The 13,774-nt window shown below is 41.6% G+C and overlaps 1 protein-coding gene across 1 annotated transcript in view; it reads left to right on the forward strand.

Annotated features, from left to right (window-relative positions):
• Window positions 1–13,774, forward strand: part of pou6f2 (POU class 6 homeobox 2) — a gene marked incomplete at both ends in the record, with an annotated part of 71,299 nt that overhangs the window by 55,157 nt on the left and 2,368 nt on the right. Inside the window, 3 exons of the mRNA XM_083669666.1 lie at window positions 5,455–5,664; window positions 7,936–8,083; window positions 11,458–11,626. Coding sequence (XP_083525792.1) covers window positions 5,455–5,664; window positions 7,936–8,083; window positions 11,458–11,626 — 527 coding nt within the window. The remainder of the gene's footprint in view (window positions 1–5,454; window positions 5,665–7,935; window positions 8,084–11,457; window positions 11,627–13,774) is intronic.

Genomic DNA, 13,774 nt, shown 5'->3' on the forward strand with positions numbered 1-13,774 from the left:
TACCGTAAAGGGATGATGGCACTGGTTACAGTAGTATTCCCAGGCTACTGAACTGTATGTATAGTAGCCTGGAAAATCAAATCTACAAATAATCTTTTACAAACATAATACCTACATGCAAACACAATTCCAAGGACTATTAGGTACACAATACTGATCTTTTGTAGTTGTTTTTTGTAGGTTTATTTCTTTATTCTCTAGCTGTTTGTTCTGGGATTCAGCACTGTGGCAGCCATCCTGGCATATGCTAAGCTTTTTGGGAATAAACAAAGCCCTTCTTTTCTCTTATCCGCATGCGCCCGTCGCAGTAAAATGCTGACCTTGTCATATTTACAGGGTGGCTGCAGAATTGTTCCATCAGTAGCCAGAGGCTTGAACGATGATGCTTGTCAGAGCAGGGCCCTATCTAATGAATCATCTTATCGCAGGTGCACACAGCACATATTAAAGGAAGATTGTATGGACAATGTGCCCTTTCACGCCAGCCTGTGTTATTTACCTTAACCCCTGTTTTCATCCCTCTGCTTAAAAAGAACTGTTTGAAGAATGGCTAGATTTGGCTATTTCTGGTGTTGATAAGAGGGACCAGCTTAATGCATGTGGGGTTGTGTGTGTACAGTAAGGAGCCTATACAGTACATGTAGCTCTATGGTGGTTTTCTTATCAATAGGTTTATGACTGGTGAATGCACATATTATAATTGTTGTTATTATTATTATTATTATTATTATTATTATTATTATTATTATTATACAATTATTATACTATTTTTTTGAATGTTTTCACATATTTGTTGTCTGTGTGTGTATCAGTGCAGATAGTCATGTAGTCATGTGTACTCTATACAGCATGTGTGTGTGTGTGTGTGTGTGTGTGTGTGTGTGTGTGTGTGTGTGTGTGTGTGTGTGTGTGTGTGTGTGTGTGTGTGTGTGTGTGTGTGTTAGCCTGTGTTAGCTCTTGATGCTAAACGCTGCTAATGAGACAGTATGGGTTTCCCTGGCTCAGAAGGTGCCTGGAGCACTGGGGACAGATCGCCATGGAGATGGATTTGATGGGATGCTCTGCTTTTGTAGTGTCTTGGCGGCTGACACTGGCTGACATAATCAGGTCACTGAGACGGTCAAAGCCCAGGGCTACAGCCTTTGCTCCCCCGCCTCATTATTCCAAAACATTATTCAGTCTGAGGGCTCTGAAACAGGCACCACTCTAACGCAGGGTCCTCCCATACACACACAAACACACACACACACACACACACACACACACACACACACACACACACATACAGAAATACACACACACACACACACACACACACACACACACACACACAAACACACACACACACACACACACACACACACACACTTAATACTGCAGGCATTATAGAGGTTAATGCATGCCTGGAACTTGGCTAGAGGACCAACAAACACACCCGCAGAGGCTGCTGAACCATAAAAGAAGAACTTGTGTCAGTGTGGAAAAGTCCAAACAGGAGACATAAGACAGGCTTTTATAAGACTTTAGTTTTTATTCTGCCTCGAGAGTGAGATAAAGAGGAATGAGAATTGCTTTTGTTGATATTGTAATGTAGTGGTTAGAACAGTGGCTATGGCGATCAATGGGATTCAAAATGGCAACATTAGATCAAATGGTTGGAACCGATTGTTTATTCAACTCTTTGGCCCAGAAGTGTGAAAACTGTTAATACTTGAATCTGAGTGCCTCTCATAAAACACTGAGGCTTCCCCCTTTCTGGAAGCAGAGATTAATTTGAACAAGGTACTGATATAACAACCTTCATTCATTTTGACTCCATTATGTTCTCTGGAAGGATCATTTCGGGTTGTGAGTCTATGTTAAGGCAAAACTATTTTGAATGTGCAGTGTGAATAAAGACTAGATTTCACATCTTCAGATGTCTGAATGGCTGCGAGCTGAAATAATTATATTTTCTCTGTGCTGACGACCTTTATGTCAGGGATATGTTTTGATGTCTTACAGAGACATTGGTCTTTTGAATAAAGCATAACAGTGAGTGACCCTCTGATTTGCACTCATTTTATTTATTTCTCTTGTTTTCTGATGAGTGGGCTACAGGGGCCTTGAAAAACTTTTAGATTTGATACACTTTTATAAGTTCAATGTGGTCGTAACACTTAATTACGTTTGTCCAATCTTCTACTCTCCAAGAAGAGTCTCCTGTCTATTTGTAGACTGTCTATTTAATAATGTTTACTTAATAACAATGTTCAGTACACAGTGTGCCTGTGCCTCAGGGCAGCATAGAGCCATCCCTAATCTATACAGTGGGAATGTGCTGGTGTCTTTCTGAGGCAAAACCAAAGCGTATACTTGAAGTATTTACTTAAAAGTATTTTGTTTTACCATACATTCTACTGTGGCCTGTCTAGTTCCATAAAGAAACCAAGAGTATTCAGAGAAGAGAGTTGGGATAAGTAATTAAGGAAGATTAAGGATTCTTTCAAGTATGACCTGAACAGTGGAGACAACCCCAAAAAGTGTGTGTGTGTGTGTGTGTGTGTGTGTGTGTGTGTGTGTGTGTGTGTGTGTGTGTGTGTGTGTGTGTGTGGGAAGTCCCAGCTCTGATGACCTGGTGCCTCATCTTTGTGTTTCCTATGGAAACCCCCTATGAGCCCATGCTATTGGCCCCATCCATCCCCTCCACTAGGCTCCTGTGCTGCATGTCTTTGATAAAGGCCACAGCCCACTGGGCAGACACTGTTGCTCCTAATGCAGAGAGCACCTGGTAGAACACACATGCTCAGTTAACCTGCAAAGCAGGGGAAATACAGATTCACTCCCGCATATGGAGACCCTGAGTACTCAGAGGAAGGGCATATCCAGTAGTAAGCTCCGCCATTCCCTTTTTAGCTCTTTTGCACAACTGTTTTAACTTACCAGTATATATGTGATATATACATCATTTGTATTGGTTTGCTAATGTATGTCTGATGAACATTTGAAGTAATCGATGTCTGTTCATGCCCATTGAAATTCATATATTCTTGTCTTCTTGGACAATGTAATGACCTATGTCCAAACGTCACATTACTCTATTTCCCCATCTTGGGTCTCTATTCTCAGCACGAAGGGAGCAGGAGGGAACATGGGCAGATATATTGGCTGGCGACCATGGCTAACGCCGCAGAATGTCCTGGCTGGAGAGATGAGATGACATTTCTGTGGAAACAAGAGCAGCATAATCTTAATGAGTTCTGCTGAGAGGAGAGAGGGAGAGGACAGGAGGACGAGGGCTCTGACACGCCACACTGTCTAGAGTCAAGAACAAACACAGGAGAAGAAGAAAAGACAAAGAGAGGAGAGGTGGAAAGGGAGGAGGCAAGTTCTAGCAGGTTATGTAAGGAAGTGCCATTGTGTGTGACCCTCGACATAGGACACCACAACTCTTCCTACAATACTAAACCAATGTATTTCCCTCATTGACTCTCCATGAATCTACAAGTTGGCCCTCACAATATTACCATATATTAATCTGTCATCAGTGTCACAAGCGACTCCCCTGGGGAGAAGCCAAATGACTGAAGCCATGGAACACCCTCCATATGACAGAGAGGTCTGACTGAGACAGTCTACCAACCAGTGCATCCGGGGACGAGAGCCGAGCTGTCAGCTCCCTGCTTTTTTATTGTGCGTACAGAACAACCACTTAGTCCAATGAGGATGAATAATTGAGCGGAACAAGTCCTCCGCTGTGAAGGCATGCAAAGCGGGTGCGTCGGGAGACATGAGCGTCAGGCGGTGCAATAAAATATGCTAAGTGGCAGGAGGGCATTACAGGGGGAATTGGCGGTGGAGAGGCGATGAGGAGAGAGAGAGATAAATTATCTGTCCCTTAATGCGAAGCAACATAAGCAAATGAGCCGTGGCGGGGATGAATTACAGATCGCCCAGCCCACCTTTCTCTCACTGATCCTTCCCCATTATGTCAACGAGAGGAGGGGGGGGGGGGGGGGGGGGGGGAGAGACCAGGCAGGCATAGCAGCAGAGAGAATCAGATTAACAGCGGTAACAGATGCTGCTGGAGGAGGTAGCTAGACTAGAGGGTGAAGAGTCCTGTTTGCAACTGTGTGTAAATCAGAAGTGGTACTGGTACTGGTACTGGTACTGTAGCAGGTACATGTGTTCTCTGTTCACTTTGAATTATGTTTGTGTTTTATTACATGTGCAGTACCAAAGGCAGACATGTGCCACACTGTGTCCCTAAAACATTGTCCAAAAAGATTGATGGAATTACCATTCATTTTGTATTTTCAATATTTTTGCAAGTATATAAGAAATACTAACATTATTGGTACAGACTAGACTTCATGTTGAAATATTCCAGCTAAGCTTGTAGACCCTTCTATCCCCTCTCCAGCATAATGAGGCTGGCTACTGAGGCCCTGTCAGTGAGGGGTAGACAGCTCTGAAGCTGTCCAGCACCAGTCCCCAGATGACATTAACCTTCATCATTGTGAAGAGGCGCTAAGTCCCCCCCTAAAGCGCTACTCTTGGCCACACTCTGGCAGCTCTGAGAGCTAAAATGCTGCGGTGACACTCTGCCGCCCCCTTTGATCTGCACTTCCTGATTACAGCGGTGGAGGAGAGGAGAACTGGGGATGAAGGGGCTTGGAGGAGGGGGTGAAGTACCTCAGGGACCCATGGGGAGCTGATTTAGAAATGTGGGGTGGCTGTGTGTGTGTGTGTGTGTGTGTGTGTGTGTGTGTGTGTGTGTGTGTGTGTGTGTGTGTGTGTGTGTGTGTGTGTGTGTGTGTGTGTGTGTGTGTGTGTGTGTGTGTGTGGTTGGGAAAGGGAAAGAGGGGTGTCTCTCACATAACCAACTGTCCCCTTATCAGACATAGACAAAGACACACACACGCGCACACACACACACACACACGCACACACACACACACACACACACACACACGTCACTCTGCTGGCCTGGTGATGGATAATACAGTCAGTGGTCTGCACCAGCACACACACAGGTACTCAGAGCTGACCTTTGCAGTGGTGCTCCCAGCAGTCTGCTCTGCCTTCACTTGTTTTACCCTATGAAACCGCCTCACTGACAGATGGTCAGAGTAGCACATATCTCTGCGTTCCCTCACACACACACACACACACACACACACACACACACACACTAACTCAACAATCAACTGCTCTGGCTTTGATACTACTGTAACGTTACAATGGTAATGCAGTAGTCTTTGTGAGTTCACTGATATACAGTATTGACATATACTGTATGTTTTCTTTGATGGGTGTAAGTTCATATCTGATGTACTGTAAAAGAAGCAGTCGTGTTTGTGCTGTTGAGATCACAAGAGCAATGCGGTACTTCTAATGACCATCCCTCTCCTTGAAGATCACTGGAACAAACCAACTGATTTCTCCTCCTCCCCCCTCTTCCCCCCTCTGTAGATAATCGGAACGATCCCACTGATGCCCAACTCTGCAGGGCCCTCAAGCCAATCAGGGGGCGGAAACCCAGCGCTGCAGGTCCAGCCGATTACACCTCAGCTTCTGACCAATGCCCAGGGCCAGATCATAGCCACCGTGATCGGCAATCAAATCCTGCCTGTCATCAACACCCAGGGAATCACGCTGTCACCAATCAAGCCTGGACAGCAGGTAACCTCCCATTACCCCATCACTTACACACACACACACACACACACACACACACACACACACACACACACACACACACACACACACATACACACACACACACACTCACACACAGATGAAAACACATTAAGACATGAAAACACATTAACTAGGCATTAACTACACTAACAAAAACGCAAACTGCATGGAGCTACAGTCGTAACTATGAACATGAGTGAGAGGAAGATCTACTTGAAAGCTGTAGATTGAGCAATGTTGACTTATGAGAAAAGTAACCAACTAGTCAGCCATATGTTTTTCGTGAAAAGTGTCTGCCTTCACATCTAATGTCTAAACACAACATGAAAAGGTTCTCCTCTCAAAAACATAACTCTTAACTGTAACATTTCATTGCTTCCAGTGTTTGGAGGCATTTCGATAAAACCATTCACATTTACTCTTTTGACTCTGGCAGTTAAGATTACAGAAGTGTGACAGAGAGAAAGAGTGATAGTGCACCTGCCAAAATCTGTCAAGACTTTGATAAGATGATATACTTTTTTTCAGGAGCTAATAAGCAGCAGGCTTGTACATCCTTACAACACTGTGTGTGTGTGTGTGTGTGTGTGTGTGTGTGTGTGTGTGTGTGTGTGTGTGTGTGGGTGTGGGTGGGTGTGTGTGTGTGTGTGTGTGTGCGTGTGTGTGTGTGTGTGTGTGTTTGTGCATGCGTGCGTGTGTGCGTGCGTGTGTGTGAAGCACCTGTCAGGAAACCTCTCAGACTCAGTCTCTGGCAGTCTGCAGAGCCCCTGCAGAGGCAAACGGAAAACAACACTTTTCATCACCCCACTTAAAACTCAAACACTCCCTCCCTCTGTGTTCCTGCTTCTTTCTCTTTTTTCTCTCTCACTCCCGCTTTATTTCTCTCTCTCATCATCATCTCCCTTTTGTCCTTTTTGACCTGAACATGTAGTAATTCTCCTTAATCAGAGATTTAAAGGGAGTGTTTGACTCCTGCATTACAATACCACACTTGACTTAACCCCAGAAAGCAAAGAGGAGAAGAAGATGTACTTTATAGCATGAGTAGAGTAAATGTGAAGGGGTATTATTTTGTTCTCCTTTGGACTTGTGCACACTTAACAAAGAAAGCAAAGGAAACAAAAGAATCTACTATTTTGGAATATAACCCCAACAGAAATACCCCAACTAAAAAAGTATACTTGACTAATTATAGCTCACATTATAAAACCTGCTACAATGAATTAACTCACTGAGGAGGGACTTTTATAAGTGTGGCAGCATGGAATGGAATGCCAGGTCACACTCCTGAATGAATGAATGCATTTGTAATCATGTTTATGGTTTTCTGTGCACTTCAAAGCCCACTCCTACACGCATTGTTCCATGGGCATAATTTACGGTTGTCAGAATCGGCAGTCTCGAGTATTTCCAGTGAAGCCAGATAATTCTCCCAGCCTGTCAACAGTCTTGACAGTGTGTGTGCATCGCTGTTGACATCCCTCTACCATACAAACAAGCACATGCCCCGGAGAAAAAATAATTAATAGCGAAATAGGAGTGGAGAAGCCTAGCCTAGTTTATGTAGGAGGCGGCCTTCACTTTATAGTGAAGACATATCAACTTGATCTTGTAAGAGCAATTCATTTGCGGATGAAACATGAAAATACATAGTTTTTACAGTGCAGTCAGAGCGCCTTGCTGTAAGTCATAAATTATGTTTGATTCGGCAAATGCCGTGTCCAGATGTCTATTCTGCCATTATCAGCATTTCTACCAGTCTGATGACTAGAGGAAACATCCCATAATTATTATGGGTGTTTTCTAAACTCCTGTATGGTAGGAAGAGGATTATATTGCTCATAGAAAAAGTGTGCAGTAGGTGAATATAATACAAACAGACCTGTTCATCTCCTGTGTGTCTATTACAATAGAAATCTAACACTATTGATATGATAGTCTAATGAGTGTAATATTCATAATGTATTCTGCACTGTCAATCTGAATAGTTATTACCTTCATTTCATATGGATATGTTATCTCATTAAGTTGTTTGTGTCAAATCGAATTGCCACAGTGGCATAGCGGTATAATTGTGTCTCTATTACCATAATTATGTAATTAGTGCACTGTGGATGATTATGAAGATGGTTTGTAGTGTTATTGAGCTGGTTGTTTTGTTGCTTTAGACTTTGTCAATTAATGTGTGTGTGTGTGTGTGTGTGTGTGTGTGTGTGTGTGTGTGTGTGTGTGTGTGTGTGTCTGTGTCTACAGATGCCTCAGGCTCAGCAGGGTCAGACAGGCCCAGCGTCATCTCAGCCCAGCCTGCTACACATGCCCCACATGAGTCCTCTCCGCCAGGCCTCTTCCTCCTCATCCTCTTCCTCTTCTTCTGCTCTCAGCGTGGGACAGCTGGTCAGCAGTGAGTAGCCATTGCCACTGACACACACTCATAAAGAGCATGGACAAACAGACAGACTACAGCCTTCACATGTAATATGAAATGAGAGTGATTTACATTTTGTAATTGACTTCAGCCTTTAGTTTAATTAACAAGTTTTCCAAGAAGTTAATTCCAGGAGCACTTCTCTGTTTTTTCATACTAGACATGTTTTGGTTTCTCCCTCTCCTCTCTTAAAGGGATAGTTCACTTTTTTACACCAGATAGCCTGATGGTTCCTTACCCTGAAAGTAGTCCATGGGCTAGGTGTAATCCATGGTTCGGAGTTGTTTAAAGGTCCCCTCCAGTCGGTTTAATTTCAGTTTTGTATCATCCCTGAGTATCTCATAAACTAATGTATTTGTTTTTAAGAAAGATCATCAATAACTATTTTTTATTATTTATTTTTCCCACATCCCTGATTTTCTGACAGCGGTCACTGCCTCAGACCTTCAAACACACTACATGAGGTATTTAGCTAACACAATGGTGCGAAGCCAGTCAAAGATGTTTAGCCATTTATGAATCTGAGTTTGACAATGGTAAATTATGGTTAGTGAGTGGGCTTGCTTCAGCAAGTCCAACTATAGTTATCCAAATAGTTAGCGAGTATGTGAGGTGTCTTTCAAAATCAATTTCTGTTTCAAAATCAGCATGCCAGCTAACTACTTCAGAAATATGAATGATGTATTGATGCACATTGTACTTTTACAGCATATATGCTCCCGGTTGGTAAACACACAAGGACTAATGGTGATTGGTCTATTAAAATGGCTTGTTGTGAGTCAAGAATAGGGACAACGATATATCTTACAGAAACGACTCAAAATGTCGGTGCAGAATCAGAATATGAAACTGTCGTTGACGTTTTGTAAAACGACGCAAAACATAATTTTAAAATGTTCACAGTGTTTATTCAATATCCCATTGTGCACATATCATACAAATTGCAGGAAAGGAGGGGGTCTTTAACTAGCCACGACTAACGTCAGCTTACTTTAGCCACCGCGAAGAAAACTCTATGGGAGTGAATGTGAGCAGTAACCAAGGTGGCAAATCAATGAACTTTTTGACTTGGTTGGTAGCTACTTTGAAGTGATTTGGCTACAAATGTTGAACTTACTTTCAGGGTAAGGAACCATCTGACTACAAGGTGTAAAAAAGTGAACTATCCCTTTAAAGGTGAAGCGAGTAGTTTTGCGTGTTCCTGCCCTCTTTGGCCACATTGAAAATGTGAAAACGTACACATGCTACGTTTTCTAATAGCGGTATATCCATGTAAACAAACAAAAAATAAAAGTGGTACGTAAAGGCCAGCACTCAACCTCGATTTCAGAAATAGATTTTTGTTTGGACCAAAACAGCGTACTTCACTGAACATTCTTTAATAATGTGATCTCATTCCTTGATTGCTACTGATTTATCATGGCCATCTAGCACTTTTTTAAATCTCAAAACTACATACTGGACCTTTAAAGGATTTATTTAATCCTGACTGTGTCAATTATTTTGTTTATTGGACTATCAAAGACACTGTGCATAATGAACACAAGCTTCATTCTTCCCATGCTTGGTCCTTGGGTAAACCTGATATAAATCACAGGGCCTGAGCCTGGCAACATGTAAACGTCGGCTTAAAAACTCTGTATTAGTCTGATGGAATTTCATTTGTCACAGGCAATTCACCTAAACTGCAGCTGAACTCATACGAAAGACATCTGCGACTGAGTTCTGAATTTAATCAAAAGAAGTTTCCATTGATCAACTTGTTGCAGACACGAGGATTGGACTATTATTCATGCATCAATTCATACATAATACCCTTTACATTCTCCGGTCCTCTTGTTATTACACTGCTGTGGTCCAGCTGATTACATTTGCAACGTCCTTGATCAAGCTAAGGCTTACAAACATGCTTTGAAAGGGTACAAATGTTTCCTAATGCTTTATTCTGAATGAGCTGCTGGAATCTTTCAACTGATAACAACTTTTCAACGTTTTCAATGTCTTTTGAGTCTGCAAATGCCTTCATAGGGTTTTGGAACCTATTGAATACATACACTTTAAAGCTTTTGAACGTAAATGAAATCGGAACAACCTGACATTATTTGTAAGCCTAATCTTCACCTGGCATTGAAAACAGTCAAACAAGGGAAAAGGGAGTCCTCACACTGTTAGCTATAAAAGCTGGTCAAAGAAGATCAATGTTGCATTGAATTCAACATTACACTAAATAACTGAAGTAACTAAAGAGACTAATTTGCTCTCTATGGGAGTGATGAGTTGCTCATCAAGGTATATCTGATGAGGATAGAAGCAGTAAGAGTGCTTAGTCCTCCCCTCCCCCTCGCTTCTGGTCCCACATCTCCCAAACATTCACACGTCTAGAGCACGCCACATACTGTACGCTACGCGTCACTTATGAAGCACGCTGCCTGGGCGAGATGGCAGCCCAATAGATTTTTCCTTAAATCCGCTTGGAGGATTCCTTTAATAATTCATTGATAATGACCAAGATGTATTATTCAAAGGCACAAACTTTGCTTTAGTAAGCAGGATGCCAGGTTACCTGACATTGATGTACAATGTGAAATCACTTTTTATTAGCTGTGAAATTCTTCAAAAAATTGCTCCAGGCAAAGTTTTTCCTAGTCGCTTAAATGTGGTCCGCAAAACAGCAGTTTACAAACAACATTGCTGGATAAAGTGTATTCTTTCAGAGCGGAGTTGGATGTCTTTTTTTTTTTTAACACTTGAGTAGTGCACACAGCACAGAGGCTGTGTGTAGGCGTGAATTGACTTCCCTGAGGAGGGCCACATGAATGGGAATGATTCTCTAATATACATTCCAGAGACTGCTTTTATGTAGCAGCGAGAGACTGTTTGCTTTCTGGCTGTTTATTCTCACAATGTAACAGGGAGGAATGCCAAGAATGGCCAAGGCACCCCGGCAAAAGAAACTATTGGAACCTTTTGAATGGACATGCTTTATGCTGAGGCTGTTTGTGTCCATGTGCTTTTATGTAGAAGCTCAAAGGAGGACATTTTCAATGTTGTGTTAGATGCCAAGCCATGCTTTCACTACTGAGGAATGTATACTGTACCTATGTAGACATGTCAATGAATCCTCCTATTAAATTCACATGTAATAAAAGACTGTAGAGAACCTCAGAATCAGTCATTACCAACTGAGAGTTAGTAATGGTTAGCTATGCCACATATGCTGTATCATATCTCTGTAGTTTTTCTGTCCTCCACTGTCACAATATATGGGGACATACTGTATATTCATTGTAGAATATTAGGTGAAAAGTAGGTATAATTTAATTGATAAATCCATTGGTATTGTATTGTAGACCCACAGACCGCCCCCAGTGAGGTAGATGGGGTTAACTTGGAAGAGATTCGGGAGTTCGCCAAAGCTTTCAAGATCCGCCGCCTGTCCCTGGGCCTGACGCAAACTCAGGTGGGCCAGGCACTCAGCGCCGCCGAAGGTCCCGCCTACAGTCAGTCTGCCATCTGCAGGTAAGAAAGACATGAGGTGCAGAATCCGAATGTGAAACTGACAATAATTAAGTAGCATTGCTTACCATAGATGTCTCTGGATTATGGTACTGTTGCAATATTCCCATCCCTCCTATCCAGTAAAAAAAATTCGTTGAATCAAATTGATCATGGTGCTGATCACAATTACACATAATCTAAGATACCAAACTCATTGTACTATTAAAAGAATATAGGTACACTGTTTTATCAATATTCAAATAGATATTTCCTATAATGCCTACAGTAATCAAAATCTACATCCAATAATACTCGTGATAGATGCTCTTCCTTGTCAGTATGTAGGCCAGTACAGCAGATGTACTGTATGCACTCTACAGTGCTATCTTTGAAAGTGCTTATCATCTTCTGGTGTCCATGTCTTCCATCCATATTTCATTTCATATTTTAACACACATCATTAAGATATTAAAATGAATACATAATTGAAGACCATCCAGACAAATTAAGTTCTCATGTCTCTACTTTGTCCCCCTCCTCCCCCTACTCTCTTCCCTCTCTACTCTTACACGACAGCATACTTATGCAAAATACATTACCTCATGTACAGTATTACATGAAGCACTTAACGCATTTAATAATTACTAAGGTCTATTGCCATTCACTTTATATTTGGCGTAAGACAGCTTAACAGGACAGGTCTGTTAATAAGATTGTCATGTTCTTCAGTGCCGTAAGGAAATGTTTTTAGTCATAAATGGGGGCATTATATATTCATTAGATAATCAATGTTACTAGATATAATGTGTCTCTTCCTTTTCAATCCTTCCACTTGGTCAACTCTTGCAATAAACTTCTAAATGAACCAGATCCATTAGACATATATCCATATCTAATCAGACAACGCAACGTAGAGTTAGATATAGGCACAATTGATATCCTAAAAGGTAATGCATTACAATATACTTTGTAATTGTCAAACGGAAGTACTGTATACCGATGATGGCTTTGTGTTTCTTTATGCATACATTTCACACTCTGCTTTGCTTATTAAACCTGTGTGTGAAATCAATTGTTCTGAACACATTGTCAAATGAGTGTACGATTAGCTATGACCTCATGGTAGCTAATGTCATGTCACAGTTCCTCTTATTTAAAATATGTTTATACTGTAGCATGCTTTACAACTATAGTGGTGTTCTTCACTGCCAACAATGTTCAGCAGTTAGCCCTGTGTTATTCCTGTATTAATTTTAATGCCGTTCTGAAAATGCATGTGGTTGGCTGATGACCTGCCCTGTTTATGTGACACACTGCTGCCATGCGCTTTTAAAAATTTCATTGCATCAACATCAAACAGCCGATAAAATGTGAAACTGTACAGGGAGGTAGGGTTCTTATGAGGAACAGCCCTTTCAAACTAATGTTTAAAGTCTTAAAAATCACACATGAAATATTTACAACCATGCATAATTCAGATATTTATAACATACATTAAAAGCCATTAGCTTCAAAATAAAGGTAATGTCTCTCCTTGTGGTTTTATCTACAGTATGCCGTTAAGACCCATTTTTTTTGGTCTTTATGACATTGGACATGACAGCCATCTCCTGATGTTTTAAGTAGAGAGGTAGGCTTCACATGCTTTAGTTTAGTTAACATCAAGAGAGACATGTAAGTTTCAGAAGATGAGGGGACTGCCTAGTAGCTCTGGGGCTGTAGACTGGCGCTCAGTGGAACAGACAGTGACAGATGTTTCCATTTGTCTGATTCTATTGCTCACTTTGTTAGAAAATGCTTTATTAGCTTATCACAGATGCATAGACATCACATGAGGACATCATCAGACCAATGACTGCCTTTTGATCTGGTCTTATCACAACCGTGCTTTCAACATACAGGAAATACAAGCTGTCATTCAACTATATTTTCTGATTCACCCCCGCCCCCCCCCCCCCACCCACCCACCCACCCCCCAAAAAATGAAAATGTTGCTATCAACTATTTTGTATTTTACAAAATTTAGATTTATGGCATGATTTCACAAATGCTTAAAACATTTTATTGAAAAAATATTTCAATATACCTCTCCTAGGCATAGAGCTGCAGCCAGATCCAATGTCTCACTGTTCTCTTGATCGCCGTGCATCGCTGCACATGGATGTCTTA

The sequence above is a fragment of the Argentina silus genome (genome assembly GCF_951799395.1).
Source record: "Argentina silus genome assembly, chromosome: 1".
Classification (NCBI taxonomy): Eukaryota; Metazoa; Chordata; class Actinopteri; order Argentiniformes; family Argentinidae; genus Argentina; species Argentina silus.